Here is an 18,646-nt window from a genome sequence, read left to right on the forward strand (position 1 = left end):
AACGTTACAGGTGGAGGAAGTGAGGCTCAGAGGGGTTAACTGACTTATTGAAGGCCACACAGCTACTGAGGGATGGAATGGGGATTCCAAGCCCCATCCATGGGCTCCAAAGCTCCTCGGACAGACCCACCGAGAAGAAGGGCAGTTCTCCCCGCCCGCGGTTAGGGGACGAAGAAAGCTACCTCATTGCCACGTTGCTGCCGTCGATCACTATGGGTCGCAAGGAACTGGCTGGGCCTCCTCTGTCCTCTTCCGGGTCCGCCCTCAGCCCGCGCTGGGCAGAGTCGGGGTTCCCACAGGAGCCCCTGGGAACGAGCAGGGGCGCGGCGCTGCCCTCGTGGGCACTGGGCCGGCTGCCCGTCTGGATCAGCTCCTGCAGCACGTCGTTGACCAGGGCATCCTCGCCCAGCTTGCCCAGCACCCTGACCACATCCTCCCGGCCGTAGCCCAGCTTCTGGAAGAACTCCATCTTTCTCGAGCGCTCCATGCTGTGCCAGCCGGGCCCCCGTGAGGGTCCTGCCGCCGGCCTCCTCCTGGCAGAGCCCTACCGGCATGAGCTAGAGAGAAAAGGCATCCATCAGGTGTTTCCTGGGCAGAGGAGGTGAATTATGGGTGCTCTCTCCCCCCACTTATCTGTCAGGAAGTCACGTCGGGGCCTGGTCCCCTGAGGAGTTTCAGTGGCTCAGCGTGCTTGAAGAGCCGCGATGCAACCACGGTGCCTGGACTAGTGGCTCTCCCAGGCCTTCACCCCCCTCCCGGTCCCGCAAGGGGGCCAGAGGGACCCGGAGCCGCTGAGCAGGCCACCCAGCCCTGGGGACATTTGTGCACAGGCCAAAGAAATGTCTTTGAGGCTCTGCTATGGCTGAATTGTTTCCCCCGCCAAATTCATATGTTGAAGCCCAGCCCCCAGCCCCCCAGTATGTGACTATTTGGAGATAGGGTCTTTAAAGAGGTGATTAAGGTAAAAGGAGGTCAGTGGAGTGGGCCCTAATGCAATAAGACTGGTGTCCACATAAGAAGAGGAGATCCGGACACAGTTGGGTACGGAGGGAAGGCCATGCGAAAGCACAGGGGAAAAAGGCCATCTACCAGCTGAGGAGAGAGGCCTCGGAAGAAACCAGCCCCACCGACACTGTGATCTCAGGCTTCTGGCCACCTGAACTGTGAGGAGGTGATGATAATAATAATAGTAATAATAATTATAATAATAAATTAAAATTTTAAAAATAAATCTATAAAGTCATCCCTTGGTAGTGGGGGCAGGGGGCAGGCTCCAGGATCCCTGCAGATACCAAACTCTGTGGATGCTTGAGTCCCTTATATAAAATGCCTTAGTATCTGCATACAACCTAAGCATATGCACCGGTATAGTTTAAAGCCCCTCTAGATTACTTATAATACCTAATACAATGTAATGCCACGTAAAGAGTTGCCAGGGTGTGGGAAATTTAAGTTTTGCTTGAATGGCCCAGGTCTCAGGCTTTGGGAACTCTTTGAGTTTGGTTAGCTGTTCAGGGGGAACGGGGGTTAGCCAGACAGAGGAAGCAGCAGCAGGTACAGATTCCCCCTTCCTCCGTGGGTCAGTCTTGCCCCTCAGCCAGGCCCCACCAAGCCAGGAAGGAGGACAGGTGGCGGGACAGCTTCTCCAGGGCCAGAGCAGGTGAGAGGCTCAGCCTTCCAGGGCCTGGGTCTGGGAAATTTCTGGGATTCTTTTTCGAATATTTTGAATCCACAATTGGTTGAATTCGAGGATATGGAGGGCCGATTGTATACATATTATACGTGCATAAAATAAATACCAAGTCTGTGGTATTTTGTCATGGCAGGCCTGGCAAACTAATACAGCTCCGCGGCTTAAATAGGGGAAAATGCCCCTTGGTGAATTCTATTCCCAGAAGCACAACGCTCTGACCTAAATTCAGCTCTGTGCACTGGTACGCTTTCCCTAGCAATGAACTCAGATCGTACGGAACCTCTACAATAGAAGGGCCTAACCCAAATTTGATCCTTTCCACTCAGCCATCACTGCCTGGCCTGCACCTTTGGGGTAGTGTTGGGCAGTGGGCTGCAGCCTGACAGACGTTTACAAGAAAAAGATGAGTGAGCCAAAGGGGACACTCTGGACAGACTGGATCCCTCTGTCTTTTCTCTCTTTTCTACTCACAGAGACCTACATCTTTCAAAAAGCCTTTTAAAATATAGAAATAATCACGAAAATATATCGAGTGTGAAAAATTGAAGCAATGTAGAAGTATAGCAAATAAAAAGATATAAGGTCTCTTCATACCTACCCCAAATCCCACTTGCCTCTCCTGTCTCCTTCTAGAGTTTTTTCTATGCATTTACTTGCATATCTAATAGATACACACATATACTGTTTAAAGGAGGTGATTTTCACATAAATAGCATCATTCTGGACTTATTGTTTAGCAACATACTTTTCTTACTAAAAAGGCATTTTGGAAAGCTTTCCCTGCCGGTTTACCTGTTCTGCTGCCCACCATAACCCCAGCATTTAGAACAGTGCCTGGCACAGCTGAATCTCAATGCATATTTGTTGAATGAATGAATGAATGAATGAATGGTGTTTATCCATATGCCAAATGACGGAAGTTTAGATGGTCTTCGATCTTTCCCTGTTACACTTCATGCGCAGCGCACATTCACACACGTCTATCATTTCACCTCATCCTCTCCTCAGTATTACAGGTTCTTTATCCTCAGTTCCCAGTCTCTTGTTGGAATCCTCTGCAACATTCCCTCTTCTGGGTTCCCAGCATGGCCACCCCCTCTCCTGCAGGGTATCTCCCGGTAGTGCTGGAACCCAAGCAGGACTCACAATGCCTGGGGCTGGCAGGTCAAGGGCACTTGTAAGCCAGCCTCCTGAATGGAGAGGTCTCTCCTGCAGCCTCCACTTGTCAGCTCCCACCCACCTGGCCCACTGACTGCTGCAACACCACAACCGCCCCCAAGGTCACCATGACATCCTAACTGCCCAATCCAACGGCACCTTCACACGCCTCGCCTTAGGCAAACTCTCTGCGACTTTTGACTCTGTGGACCACTCCCTTCCTTGTGATTTTTAAATCCAAAAATTTTGGACCATCTCCTTCTTGAAACTCTCTTCTCCCTTAGGTTGTACAACTTGGCCTGGGTCTCCTCCTAAGTCTTTCCAGCTCTTTCCTTAGCCTCTGCTCCTTTGTTCAACGTCAGGGCCCTGCCCAGGCTATCTTCCCTCCCCCTCGTGCCCTCCACCAGCCCCTAGATCACTGAGCGCACAACTGCGCTTCTGGCTCAGACCTCTTGCTAGCACCGGGCACACGTGGCTGCAGATCTAGGAGATAAACGCCCTGCAGGCTATGCGATAAAGTGCTGTGGGAACTCACAATGCTGTCACGCACCAGGCATTTGCTGAGCCCACTTCAGTGGTTCTCAAAGTGGGGTCCAGGGGGAGCCCAAGACCCTTTCAGGGAGTCTTTAAGGTAAAAACTATTTCCATAATAATGCTTAGGTGTAATTTGGGTTTTTTCACTCTCATCCTCTCATGAGCGTACCATGAAGTATCCCAGAGGGTACCTGTTGTTGTGATATTGTGACAGCTTGAATGTGGAAGCAGATATGAGAAGCAAGTGGTCTTCTATTAAATTGGCTGTTAAAGAGATTTGCAAAAAATGTAAATCAGTGCCAGTCTTCTTACAAATTTGGGGGGTTTTGGAAAATAGAGTTCTTTTTCATAAAATACATCATTTATATTAATATAATTGGTTTATTCTGATTTTAAAGTAAATGAATATTTTTAAATTTCATAGTTTTAGTTTCTAATATGGTACATATGCATAGATAGCTAGAACCCACATAAGCAAAATTTCTTTGGGGTCCTTAATAGTGGATGTCAAACCCTTCAGCATGAGAGGCAAGGCCCCTCACAACGGCTGCAACCCCTTCTCCAGTCTCAATGGCCACATACCTCTAGTTCAGTCTCACCTTCTCCCTGACCAGTGGTCAGTCCTTTTCTCTGAGGAAGGTTGTTCCCTTGGGCCGGGGTCCAGCTTTGGCCCAGTGTCCACAGAGGAAGGGGACACTCACCCGCCCGGCAGGCCAGCCTCACACCAAGGATTGTTCACTGTCCCTGAAAGACCCTGGTCTCTCAGGCCTGGAGGCCTCGCCTCGGGTCCTTCCCACTGCGGAGCGCCTGCCCCTCCTCCACCAGACCGAACCCCACTGTCACCTCCTCTGAGAAACCTTCCCAGTCCTGGCGGCCCCAGTCGCTCCCACCTCCACCCCTCCCTGCTTACGCCTGCTCTGTAGCACTTATTTGGGTTTGGAAGAGAGAGAGAAGCGAGGCTTGAGAGGATGGGTGGAAGAAAGAAAAGAGGGAGGGAACACAAACGAGAGAAAAGGAAAGAGAAGAAAGACAGTACAGGCAACACGAACGTAAAAGTCTGTATTCACGTTGTTCTTCGTTTCCATGTCGCTTTCTTGTAGAGACTCTTACTTGAACTTCCCATCATCCCTGGTGGTTAGACAGGGTAGATAAAAGTACTCCCTTCTCACAGATGAAGAAACTGAGGTTCAGAGTGGTACAGAGTAAAGGCTATACAGCTACTAAATGGCAGAGACTGACCATAAGTAGATGCCCAAAATAATGGGTTGCTTTGAGTTGTGTTCAGGACGGAGGCAACACCTTGCCATCACAGAAATGGAAAAACCAGAATATGACTGTGTCAGGTGACTTCTCTTGGGTCACCAAGTAACAGCTACGAGGAGAGTCCACATTTGTTTTGTGACTTTGCGTTCTGGTATGACAGAAACATGAATATTTTCAAACTGAAAAAACTTGGCCTTTTCCCCTGGGGCAGGGGAGAGGGAGTGGGACCTGACCTTGGCAGCTCCCCACAGAACCCTCAGGTTTCAACAGGGCTCCTTTTCTGAGCAGACTTCTGAAAGGCTATGTGTGGGACAGGAGGGCTGTTTTTACACAAAATTAACTGAAAGAATTCACCTACTTCAGAGGCTTCCCCCCCCTCCTTGAGACTTTAAAATAACTTCATTTCCTCATAAAATTTCCAAATAAGGGAGAACACGGGGGTGGGAGGCCGCTCTCCGCAGCCTCAGGTCACAACCCTCCCCCTTCAGCTGTGTCGGCCCTTGAGCTGCACCACTGCCAGCAGCTACTTTTTCCTTTCTATTTTTAAGACCTGAAAGTATGAACAATTTCATCTTAGTTTTCTTCCTCAATCTTGACTGGAAGTCACAAACAGCACAGATGATTAGTGACACTTTGAAAATCTTCCCAGGTCTCCTGAGCTCTGACAACGGTCAGTGTGGCACGCTGCTCTGTGCTCAGTGTCAAGGCTGTGGAGGTGGGTTCAGGACCTGACAGAACAGCAGGAAAGGAGGGGAGGGACACCTCACAAGTGGAACAACGGGGGTCAGATCAGGTCTTCTAGAATCAGCCAATCCAGAGGGAGGGGCTCTGGGCCAAAAAGGCTGTAACCTCTGGCTGGAAGAGCCCCTAAGGAAAAAAATAAATGAGAAACAGAAGGATGAGAAAATGAGAGGGATAAGAGCTGTAGAGAAACAGCAGCTCACATGGGCACTGTGTTTTCTAGTTACAAGTGCCTGCTGGTATGTCACCTTTGGAAAATCCCAAAGTCCCTGGGACATGGAAAGAGTTCCTCACGTTGCAGGTGACAAGACTGAGGGAAAGAGAAGTTTTGATGCTGTACCCAGGATCCCACAGCTAATGGATGGGAGAGACTAGGCTCCCAAGGGCGTCCCAATTCCTGCCAGAGGGTGCAGTCCAGGGCTGCTCGGCGGCCACAGAGCAGGGCCAGCCCTCATTCAACACACGACACTGACCCCCAAGTCCGTTCCTGGGTCGCTTTTGCCAGCTCCAGGGAAACCTACCACAGACACCCATCAGAAGTCACCCACTATGCTGAGGAGAAAGTTCTAAACAGGGTCCACGCCGAAGTTTTCTGGTTCAGCTCAGATCTAGAGGCCCTCAGGGAAGCTGTCAGAGTTTGAAGAATTCACAGAGAGGCAAAGACTTCAGCCCGTGAGATTTGTGGTTTGGGTCTGGTCTTTTTTTTTTAACGGAATTATAATTTTTTTAAATCGTGGCAAAGTGGTCATAATATAAAATTTACCGTTTTAACGATTTTTAAGAGTGCATTTCAGCGGCATTAAGCAACCATCACCACCATCCATCTCCAGAGCTTTTTCATCTTCCAAAATGGAAAGTTTCTCCCCATTAAACACTAAGTCCCCACCCCCTCCCTTAACCCCTGGTAAGCACGGTTCTACTTTGTGTCTTTATGAATTTGACCTCTCCGGGTACTTCATATAAGTGGAATCATACAGTATTTGTCCTTCTGTGACTGGCTTCTCTCATTTGTCATAATGTCCTCAAGGTTCATCCATGTTGTAGCAGGTGTCAGAATTTCCTTCCTTTCTAAGGCAGGAAATAATAATACTCCATTGTGCGTATATAGCACATTGTGTTTATCCATCCATCCATCCACTCAAGCAACCCAAGTGGCATGTGGGCTGCTGCCACGCTTTGGCTGTTGTGAATAGGGTAGCTGTGAGCCTGGGTGGACTGGCTTGGTCTTTGTTTTCCCCTCAAACTTGTCTCCTGCTCTTGTGTGCTGTCATAGGTTACTTCAGGCATACACACAAGTATTTACAGTCCTGATCCCAGGGCAACTCTGAAGCAAAGTTTAAAACAAAACCCTCTACTAAATGCCACTCCCAGACGCAAGAGGGAGGGGATATGGGGATATAAGTATACGTATAGCTGATTCACTTTGTGATACAGCAGAAACTAACACAACATTGTAAAGCAATCATAGTCCAATAAAAATGTTAAAAAAAAAAAATTCCACTCTAGGGCTTCCCTGGTGGCGCAGTGGTTGAGAGTCCGCCTGCCGATGCAGGGGACATGGTTCGTGCCCTGGTCCGGGAAGATCCCACATGCCGCGGAGCGGCTGGGCCCGTGAGCCATGGCCGCTGAGCCTGCGCGTCCGGAGCCTGTGCTCCGCAACGGGAGAGGCCACAACAGTGAGAGGTCTGCGTACCACAAAAAAAAAAAAAAAATGCCACTCCCAACCTATTCACGTGCCAGGTGTTGGCACTCCCACCTTGGCAACGTCTGGCCCTGGAGAAGAGGTCATATCTTAGGGTTCATGGCCAAGCATTCTAATGGCTCCAGGGAACTGGCCAAAATTACATTCACTGCCATCAGGTGAAGACTTATTTCCATGTCCTCACAGGCCTTCTTGAAGCCCACAGGGTCATCTTCTAGAGGAGACGGCATTTGGGGCCACTGCCAAACGTTCCTGATCTGCCAGGAAACTAGACACCTGCCAAAAAGCATTTAGTCTAGGAGATACTTTCAGGAGCACGGAGACAGGTTTCAGATGTGCTTGAGAGCTCTAGTTCTTCTGAGTTCATAAAATTAAAACATCTTCAAAGACCACAGCAAGAGTTTTTACTTAAACTGAAGAGCTTCCTCTCATTAATCTTTCTCCCACAAAAGCCCTCTTTTTTAAAATAATAACAGAAAGCTTACTGAGAATTTTTTTATGTGCTAGGCATGGTGCTCGCACTTGACAAATTCTCATTCAGTCCTATGACAACCCTTCAAGGGAGGTACACAAAAGCCCTCTTGACATTAACTACAATTTTGCTAGAATGAGCAAGGTTTCACCCAAAGGAGGTTAAAGATGCTTACCTAATTGTTTTCTGCTGAGCCCTCAAAGTAATTGAAGGAGATGATATTGCTAGGACGCCACGCATCCAAGAACTGCCCCCCCTTCCCCGTGTGCTCTGTCTCTCTCCTCCCACCCCTGGACCCAAGTCTGACAGCATTCTGTCACACTGAAGGATGGCCAGGGGACATGCACTCACCAGCAGGGCGTGTCGAGGGCCCTCACAGTGGATGCTGTGCTCCCCTCAGCAGCGGTCACACACTGTCCTCCCTGCTGGCCAGGTGTCCCCGAGGCCCGGGGAGCCACTTCAGGCCAAAGCTCCACTTCCTTTCACCAGAGTCATGTTCAGCTGCAAAGGTAGTTTTGCTTTGCACTTAAAAAAAAAAAAAAAAAAGGAAAGGAAGAAAGCAATCAGATGAGGGAGGGAGATAAAGCCTGCGCCTCAGCATGAGTCACTGAATCAAAGTTCAACAACCACATGCAAAACACGCTCTGTGAGGGCAGGGCTGGCCGCAGACAAAAGCATGAGCTCTCTGGCCTCCGACAGTGGACACAGCTGCTCCCACTCGTGCCGCCAGAGGAGAAGAGCATCTGAGCCTAGATGCTCCTTAGGAGGCTGGGTGCTCACAACTTCACAAACAAAACTACAGCATGGGGCTTCCCTGGTGGCGCAGTGGTTGAGAGTCCGCCTGCCGATGCAGGGGACACGGGTTCGTGCCCCGGTCCGGGAGGATCCCACGTGCCGCGGAGCGGCTGGGCCCGCGAGCCATGGCCGCTGAGCCTGCGCGTCCGGAGCCTGTGCTCCGCAACGGGAGAGGCCACAGCCGTGAGAGGCCCGCATACCGCAAAACAAAACAAAACAAACAAACAAAAAATACAGAATGCAGGAGCCAAGAGGGGGCAGGGCAGGGAGAGAACAGACATGGCTGTGGAGACTCGGTGCAGGGGGGTGTGGGCAAGTGCCTGCCATCACAGGGGTCCCAGGCAGGTCACAAAGTCCTTCCAGCTCGAGGATCAGGGCACTGGCCTCTGTTGGGGATTATATGACCCTGGGCTCCCCTCTCTGCAGCCCTGTATGGGGTGTGCAGCTGCTTCTCTCTCACTGTGGCAGGAGGAGCCTAACCCTGGACACCGTGACCCCAGCATCCTGCAGCCCAGCTTGCTGCAGCCTCAACAGGTACAGGCAACAGACCCCGAGCTCTGTGGTTATCTCCTGCATTGGAGGATGCCCATCAGGGGTCAGAATAAGAGGAAGGAACACAATCAAATCCCAGAGCAGCCCACCTGCCAGCAAGTGACAACGCCCCTAAAGTGACCTGTCCAGAAATGCACAGTCAGCCAGATGGTCAAGCTGAGTTTAGATCCTGGGAGTTGGTGCCGAGGAAATAAAGTCACAAGTTCCCAGACCTTTGCTGCTTTTCTTTATTTATTCCCCGTCTGTCTCCCACAGAAGATTGGACGCAGTCTGGAATATTAAAGCACCTATAGAATGGATCATCTAAATTAAAAAAAGTACAATCAGAGGAGGGGAGGGATAAATTAGGAGTTTGGGACTAACATCAACGCACCACTATATATAAAATAGATAAGCAACAAGGACCTACTGTATAGCACAGGGAATATACTCAATATTTTGTAATAATCTGTAAGGGAAAAGAATCTGAAATATATATATATATATATATATATATATATGACCGAATCACTTTGTTGAACACCTGAAACTAACACAACATTGTAAATCAACTATACTCCAATTTTTTTTAAATGATGAAAATTCATAAAATTAATAAAAAATAAAAGTACAATCAGAAATCATTCAAAGAAAAAAAGAACATGTACTAGAACCTGGATGAAAATAGTCACCTCATTTGAACACTAATCATAGCTTTGAAATGTGGGGCACAATGGATTTTCTAAAATAAACTGCCATGTGTCCAGCCCCTGCAGTATATTTGTTAACGTTCCGTCAAAGTTTCCTAATCCCACAATAGCTCTACGCATAGGAATTATTATTCCCATTTTTGAGATGAGGTCATCGGGGTTGAGGAAGGGTAACTAAACTGCCCAAGTTCACTCCGTAAGTGGCTGAGTCAGGATTGAAACCCAGGGCCATCAGGCTTCAAAATACTCTTTTCTTTTCTTTTTTTTAATTTAGGCTGCGCCAGGTCTTAGTTGCGGAATCTTCATCGCGGCATGTTTAGTTGCCGCATGAGGGATCTTTAGTGGGGGCATGCGGACTCTTAGTTGCCACATGTATGTGGTATCTAGTTCCCAGACGAGGGATCGAACCCTGGCCCCCTGCATTGGGAGCGCAGATTCTTACCCACTGGACCACGAGGGAAATCCTCAAAATACACTCTTTACATGGTCACGTGTAGCGTCTCAGCTCCCACCCCCTAGTAAAGCACGCACAGTTTTCAAGAGAAGTAAATATTTTCCTGGTACTAAATTTTAGGAGCAATCAAAGTCCTTATGTTAAGTAACATATCAGACAATATCTTCAGCTCGAGTCCTGTAGAAGAGGCATGGGCCATCAAATGCCCCTTCTTTACTGGAAGCCTCCGTCAAAGCGGAATTGTCACACCTCAACTCAGGAGAGGGTTTCTGTGGGGAAATGACCTAACGTTGTCCAAGAGCCTTGTTCTCTGTCTAGCCAAATAAAGCTATAGAACTCAGAGCCACACACTGCAAAGGGGCTCCTTGGACCATCTCTCCCAAATACCGGATTCTGAGCCACAATATTTTTACGTACAGGATAGAAACCCGTCAAGGAAGGAATTCTCTGCGGAGATTGTCAAGTGCCACCATGCTATGAACTTAATAAAAGATGAACCTGGGCGGTGAACCTTATGAATCCTGATCTGTGTCAACCCCAGGCGAGGGGCACCTCTGCACAGGACAGGCACCACAGTGGCCAGCAGCTAACAGTTTCGCCAAAAAGATGCTTGAATCTGCTCAACTATCAGACAAGTAAGTATTTGGCAGACATCCTAGAATTCTGTGTCTGAAATCTTGGAGATGTTATGTAGACCAGAAAAATTATTAGCTTAGCTGGCTTCCTGAGAAAAGAGCCACCATCTGGTGACTTTAAATAACATAATCTGATTTAAAGAAATCTCACCTTGATTCCTCTACAGCTAAAATGACTTAGCTGCCACCACTCTGAGAAGCCAAAAGATTTGCACCACTGTTTTAGGTTATTTCTCCCCAGTTGTAACTTGCCAGAGGTTACAATTTTAGGTACTGTATCACTCACCCCAAACTAGACTCTGTCTACGGTAGACTGAAAAGAGGACAGCAGCTTCCCACTTGCAGAGGTAACTGGGTCAATGTCTACATGTCTCTAAAGCTATTAGACTTGGAGAACAGTGGCACACTTCCTTCTTCTGCTCTGTTTAAGATTGGCACTGAGTCTGACCTGAGGCTATTTTTTCTGCACTCTGGCCCTCCTTGTAAGAGACAGAGGTCTGTACTTTCAGGAAGCAGCCTGGAGGTGTGGAGACAGCGTTCCTAAATGTGGGGTACAGACCCTCCCCAGAGAGGAACACATGAACGCGCGGGCAGATGGCATGGGCTGTTTCAGGACCCTGGGAGCCTGCGGATGGACCCAGGGCAGGAGCCCTGGCTTGGCTACCTCCCGTCTATGTATAGCATCAGTGAGCACCAAGAACAGTCTTTTATTGTATGATCTGTTTTCTCTGTGAGCTGAAACACGGTGCAGCTGTTTGTAGCTAGGGCGCGCAAAGGCTCAGCCCTGCTGGAGGTCACCCAGCTTCCTCCCCAGAGACTGCACTGCTGGCAGCGCGTGGGAGTTCTTGTTTCTCTGTCACCCCACGAACATTTGAGCCTGTGAGACTTTTTGCTTCTTGCCAATCTGATGTGTGAGAAATGGTATGTCACGTCTCATGGTTATTTTAACTTTTATTTCCCCGATTACTAGTGAACTTGAGGATTTTTTCATATGTTCACGGAGAGCACAGTTTTCTTCTTTTTTCCCTCTATTGCCCATTTTCCTACTGCGTAGTCTTTTCCTTATTAATTGGTATTAACCTGCATATATTCTTCCTACTAATCCTTTATCTTTTGTATATGTTTTGTATATGTATATCTTTTGTAGCTTTCAGCTCCCAGTCAAATGCTTGTCTTTTTAGCTTTGTTTATGATGTTTTGGGGCCTGCAGATGTTTTTCCTTTCATGTAGTCAAATCTACTGGCTTTTCCTTCATCATTTGTGCTTTTTGAATCTTGTTTAAGAAATCCTTCCCTATCCTGAGATTGTAAAGATATTTTCCTAGATTTTCTCTAAAGTTGTAAGTTTCTATTTTTCATAATCAGATCTTTTATCATGATCTGGATTTTTTTTTTTTTTTTTTTACAAATTGTATGAGAAAAGGCCTAAGCTTATCAGGATAGGCAGTTTGGTGTCATGAACTTGAAGTCGGGCTGCCCTGTCACTTACTAGCTGTGTGACCTTGAGCAAATTATTTAACCTCCCTGTGCCTCCATTTCCTCATGTGTAAGATGGGGATAATAATTACACCTATCTCACAAGGATATCGTGATAATTAAATTAATTAATGCACACAGAGTGCTTAGAACAGTGCTTGGCATAGAGTAAGTGCTTAATAGTTAGATGTTATTATTACGAGCACAAATTTTAATGAAGATAGGATTACCAGAACTTATGATGGCCAAGTCTAGCACCCAGGGAACACTGCAAAACTGTCAGAGGGCTACAGAGACAAGTAGAACAACCTTCTGGGTCATCAACAGGGAAGTGTACGTCCACTAACCACACAGAAGCAAGTGGGGAAGCTGCTGTCATTGTTCTATCACTTAGCCAATAATCTAACCTCAGTTGTTATTGGCTTAGCCCAATAATCTCATTTAAAACAATTGTGCATTTAAAACAATTTTTGTTATTAAATAAAATCTATGTGTCACTTTCTTTGAGTTCTACCTGAGATGTTACCATAAACAAGTGCAGGGATCAAGGCAATAAACACACTGCTTAAAAAAAAAAAATTGCTAAATTCGTTTCACTTTCATTTCACACCACGCACCAGGCTGAGAACATAAACACCAACAAAACAAAGTTTCTGCCCCCTAAGTGACATGATTGTCAACAAAGAATGACAGAGACACTGTAAATGTTAGCGTGAAGCAGCGTTAGACTAAAGCAACCTCGGCACCACTGATGTCATGGGCTGGATAATTCTTTGCGGTGGGTGCTGCCCTGTGCGGGGTAGGGCGTTCATCTGGCCTCTACCCACTAGATTCCAGCGGCGCAACCTTCCACATGGTGACAACTAAAAATGGGCCCAGACATTGTCAAGTGTCCCCTGGGGGTAAAATCGCCCCTGATTCAGAACTGCTGGGCAAGAGGTTCCGTCAACGAGGAAGTACTGACTGCACGAGGGGCGGAGGAGGCCTCGTGGAGGAGAGGGTGGCTTGGGTGTGACTTTGAAGGAGAGGCCAGAGTGTCCCGAGAGAAGGCTGGGTTCTCTGGGATATTCCAGATGGAGGGAAATCTAGGCAGAGGCTCAGAGGGACAGGAAGCATGCCCAGCGCCCTGGGGCTGAGGCTCGGGCCCAAGGGGAAACAACTCAGCTCAGGAAAAACTTACGCTTTTTTTTTTTTTTTAGGAAGCATTTTCATTTTTTAAAATACAATTAACTGAATCATTAATATGTTCTTTCACACATGGGTTGTTTTGTCGTGATTTCCATTTCTGGGCCGTCATGAAGCTACCAGGTTGGGAAAACAGAGAGTATCAGAGTACTCGAAGTTATCAAGAGAAGAGCCTGGGGCTTCCCTGGTGGAGCAGTGGTTGAGAGTCCGCCTGCCGATGCAGGGGACACAGGTTCGTGCCCCAGTCCAGGAAGATCCCACACGCCGCGGAGCGGCTGGGTCCGTGAGCCATGGCCGCTGAGCCTGCACGTCCGGAGCCTGTGCTCCGCAACGGGAGAGGCCACAACAGTGAGAGGCCCGTGTACCGCAAAAAAAAAGAGAACAGCCTGGCCTTTCAAAGGTCATCTAATCTTTGAAGCATCTCAGACCTTCTTACCAACCAGAAGTAAGAAAAGTACCGGTTTTCCAGGGCACTGTCCAACTGACTCTATTCTTTCTCCACCCTTGGCTACCGAATTCGTTGCCCCATTGTTTAGTGTCTGAGTCGCTGACTGAGGGCTCGAATGCCTTTGTGTTTGGTCCTGGAGACAGTCTCTACTTAGATCGTGAGATTGCATCTATGTAATTATAATAAGTTGGCATTTTGGAAAAGCTCCCTAAAGCTGCTGCAACCACACCTACAGTTTCAGTTGACTCTGGGGAACCCACATTTTCTGGAGTCCGTAGTTGTCTCACAAAAAGCCTTGAGGGAAATATGAGATGGTTTAACACTCTAGCCATTGCAAGGAAGAGAGACTGTGAATCAAAAGGTGTGAGGTCTATGGGAAACAGGTGGAGGAACCCAGGTTAAGGGCGTAGAATGAGTGACAATACTTGTGTTCAGATAAAGCACTACTCTGGGCCTAATGACAGCAGATGTAAGTGGTCACATTTGAACACCTGCAACACATTCTACGTCTAGAAACTTGGGCTCTAAGGCTCAGCTCCATATTCTCTTAACAGCATCTTTTCTGGCCTCTGGCCAAAGTGCTACAGAGGCTTTTCTTGAACTTTGCAACACCTCACTCCTTGCAGTGGGTTGAATTGTGCCCCCCAAAAAGATATGTTCAAGTCCTCACCTCCAACATCTGTGAATGTGACTTTACTTGGACATAGGGTCTTTGCAGATGTAATCAAGCTAAGGTGCTGTTGCACTGGATGCGGGTGGCCACCACATCCAATGACTAGTGTCTTTACAAGAGAAAAGATCTGGATACAGAGACACAGAAGAGCTGCCGGGAGGAAGGCCAGGTGAAGAGAAGCAGAGATTGGAGTGATGCAGCTGTAAGCACCAGAAGCTAGGAAGAGGCGAGTTAAGATTCTTCCCTAGATCTTTCAAAGGGAGCAGGGCCCTGCTGACACTTTGACTTTGGACTTCTAGCCTCCAGAACTGTGAGAATCAACCTCTGTTGTTTTAAGCCACCCAGTTGGTGGTAATATGTAATGGCAGCCCTAGGAAACGAATACACCCCTTAACCTCCAAAACGCCTTCCCTCAGGGCTCTTAGCCGTGGTAACCACTGACTAAGCTAAGCACACTCCTCCTGTGTAGCGGGAAGAGTTGAGTCCTTGCGCCCAAGGGCTGCTTGGCCGGCCGAGAAGCGGCTGTCTGCACGTGATGCACACGGCCTGTGCCTACACATGCTGGGGTGTGCCGCGAGAAGACATCTAAGACAAGCCCGAAGATCAAGCAGGTTTTACGGGGATGCCTGTCACATTCTTTCCCATAAGCACACGCTAGGGGAAAAGGCCATGAATGTGTGTCTCTGGTTTATTTTCAGAGAATGAATAGTAGATAATTATCAACATAATAATGAAACACCACTTATGATAAAGTTAAAAACACATTACTGGTCTTCCCTGGTGGCGCAGTGGTTGAGAGTCCACCTGCCGATGCAGGGGACACAGGTTCGTGCCCCGGTCCGGGAGGATCCCACATGCCGCAGAGCGGCTGGGCCCGTGAGCCATGGCCGCTGAGCCTGTGCGTCCGGAGCCTGTGCTCCGCAACGGGAGAGGCCACAACAGTGAGAGGCCCGCGTACCACAAAAGAAACCACATTACTGCCATCTGCTGAGATCGCAGAATCTGTGGGCTGGTTTCCCACGAAGGTGAGGCACTCTCCTGCGTGTCAGATGTGCAGAGATGAATCTGACGAGGTGCCTGTTCTCAGGACGGTTCCAGGCTAGCCCTACACACACATCCCACCAACGCAGTACGAAGTGAGCAGCCCTCAGCCAGGGGGTCTCCATTCCGACCCTACACCATATCGAAGTTTTACTAAAAGCATGTCCATCTACCACCATTCCAAAGATATTTGAATTGTTTTCTGTAATGCTCAATGAGTGATTATGTCGCCAAGATTGTATGAGTTTTACAAATTTTATTGGGCGGCCCATTCCACGTTCTGCACCAACTTGGATATCAAACGCAGAAGGTGTCAGCGTATATACATCGTCTCCCCTGGGAAGCCTGCTTTGATGTAAATCTGGATTGGGGGCTATGTGTCAATAGATGACAAATGGATCATACGCGGTGCCATCTGAGGAATCTGGTGCCAACCCTTGAGTAACTATACACGACTCCCAGAGTAACTTTCTCAACTATCCCAGTGCCGCTTCCTTTGTTAGGAATATGTTCTGCTTTTCCACTGCCTGGCAAATCAAATCCAGGGTGCCCAGTTTTGCATTCAGCTCACTCCCTTCCCTAATCTCCTCCCGCCTTTCCACGCTCTCTGCTTCACAGTCCTCTGCTTTAGTCAGACCAGCAGATTACTCTCCCTCCACCTCTTGCCTTTTGACTTGTTTTCTGACTTGGAATCCCAAGCTCTCTCCACCAGATCACACTGCCTGGAGGAAACAAAATTAAACAAAATTTTTCTCTTTTTCAGGAACCAGAGGTCATTGTGGTCTTTTTCTAGATTCACAACAACAAAGAGGCACTTTTCTAACTTCCCATTTTATGGAAGCTCTCTTGCTCGTAAGTTACCATATTTTTGATTCTTTCTGTATCTTGAGCATCCTAGTGTCCTAGGTAAAATAAATAATAGCAACACAACCTTGTAATTGCACATAAAACATCTCTCATAAACTCTGCCCATCTGCCCATTCAATGCACAAGGAATAGGAGAGGAAGCAAAGATAAAATTAAACCTAATTAGCAGTCCTGGGTGGGTAAGGTAGGGTAAGAGCAAAGAGTGTCCCACTAGAAGGAATAATTGAGGTTACTTGCTTTTTAAAAAGGGCAATTTTAAAAATTAAGGGGATCTCCATATTCTATCATTTAACAACAGGAAGCACAAGCTTCTCTAAAATTTCCCATCAAAACATGGTTTCATAGCAACGGCTACTGAAAGGTAAGTCTTCTGTGATTTCGATTTTACTATCTATAATGCATTCTTTGTGACTCGATCTAGGTGGGTAAGAAATGTCAAATTCAAGATTAAAACTTTTTTATGATGAGTGGAAAACATAGGTATGAAATATATCTTTCAGTAATAAAAAGCAACCAATTTACTAAAAGACGTTTGTGAAAGTATGGACCTATTTAAAGTTTCTCTTCTTTTAGCCTTTAATAGTTCCGATCAAAATCTTTGAAAATTCAACGGGTAAGGGAGATCAAACCTGAAAGTTTACAGCAAAGTTACAAGGAATGAGCAATTTTGTCCCAAAATAACTATTTTTTTCCTCTTAAAGATAAAAATATATACCTACAGCTCACTTTTTTTTTTTTTTTAAGCAAAAGTAAGATATTACTGGAGCCTGGTTTTAAGAGTTCACCTAAAACCTAGAGAAGCAAAACAGAAGAAGCAGGAAACATGGTCACTTTACCCTACTTGTTAGTAATACTAACATAGCACCACAGCTGCCCTGTATCTAGTCAAGGAGACTTGATGGACACTGTAATTAGAGGTCATCACCATTAAAAACACTTTCTGATTAATAGGACTCAGTGTTTCCATACATACAACTTTGTTAAAACTAGAGTCTTTCATACCTAAGATATCAGCTATTGCAATTAAGGATAGTTTTTCCTTGAAACAATAGGTTCAGAAATTTTTACTACTTTTATTCTTCCCACTGAACCTATTGAATTCAAGTTTTAGTTATCAGTAAGTTTTTTCTTCTCATGACTCCTGTCACAGTCAGCAATCATTTCTCTCTTGCTCATTCATCTTTCAAACCACATTTTAGAATCTTCTGCGTGGACAATATTTATTTTTCTATATTCAGGGTGACAGTTTCTTATGTAATGTCATTACAGTTTTCTTCTATTGGTGGCTAAGGGTTATGTATACTAGCGGAGAGACGTCTGCTCTTAGCAGTGTGGTGGGCTGGATATTCTGAACTGTAACCATTCACATTCCCCTCTCCCTACACATGCCAGATAAATCCACATGTAAGATAAATCCAGATAAGTTCCAGCAGTCGTACTTTAAATGCATTGATGAGATTGTAAGACAGTTGGGGAAACTCCTCAAGATCAAAAATATATGAACAAAATGGTAAGCAAACCACCACCAGCCCTCAATGTAGAGCTTTGGGGACTAACAGCCTCAGGCCACAGTGATGAAAGACATTGATGAAGACTAGACTTTTGGCTTGAAAGAAAGTTCAGAAACTGAATCTAAGATTTTCACATGAAGCCAGGAGATTAGAAGAGAAGGACTAGGCTAGGAAAAAAAAAAATCGTCAGGCATCTTCCCAGCTCTGCAATGATGGAGATGGGGATAGATCCTAATAATAGACTTATCTTCCCTAATATTTTGTAAACTCTCACTAGATTCTGTGGTTCAAAAGTACACTATGTATGCCCATGGAAATAGTAAGCCAAGAAATTAAAATGGCCCCAAGTGATAACATCACCTGGAGCCTAAAAAATAAACAGAAATCTTCTTTGGAGAAAAGCATCCTCAATTTACATACCTTGGGAGTCCCAAATTATGCATCCCCCATTTAAAAAAACATCAGAAACACAAAATAATCCACTATGCACAAGTCAGCAGAAAAAAACTAGATTCAAATTCTCAAAAAATGTAGATATTGGAATTGTCAAAAACACAATATTAAGTAACCATGGAAACAAAACAGAATGGAAATAAATAAGCAAGGAAAATGTAAAATAACCATACAGGCTTTTCTCACCTTCTGAGATGGTCCACGCTCTGTCCGTGGAGTGTTTCTCTCTAAATAAATCCGCTTCTTACCTATCAAAATAAATAAATAAAAATAAGCATACAAATTTGAAAAAGAATTAAATGGGA

At 46.5% G+C, this 18,646-nt stretch overlaps 1 protein-coding gene across 1 annotated transcript in view; it reads right to left on the reverse strand.

Moving 5' to 3' along the window:
* ZC3H12D (zinc finger CCCH-type containing 12D) overlaps positions 1-18,646 on the reverse strand; it is a 45,022-nt gene extending 26,376 nt beyond the window's left edge. Inside the window, exons 1-3 of the mRNA XM_019951888.3 lie at positions 18,528-18,646; positions 7,915-8,088; positions 183-557 (exon numbers count right to left, since the gene is read on the reverse strand). Of these exons, the coding sequence (XP_019807447.2) occupies positions 183-487 (305 nt within the window). The 5' untranslated portion in view covers positions 488-557; positions 7,915-8,088; positions 18,528-18,646. The remainder of the gene's footprint in view (positions 1-182; positions 558-7,914; positions 8,089-18,527) is intronic.

This window comes from Tursiops truncatus, chromosome 12 (assembly GCF_011762595.2).
Source record: "Tursiops truncatus isolate mTurTru1 chromosome 12, mTurTru1.mat.Y, whole genome shotgun sequence".
In the NCBI taxonomy this organism is placed as follows: Eukaryota; Metazoa; Chordata; class Mammalia; order Artiodactyla; family Delphinidae; genus Tursiops; species Tursiops truncatus.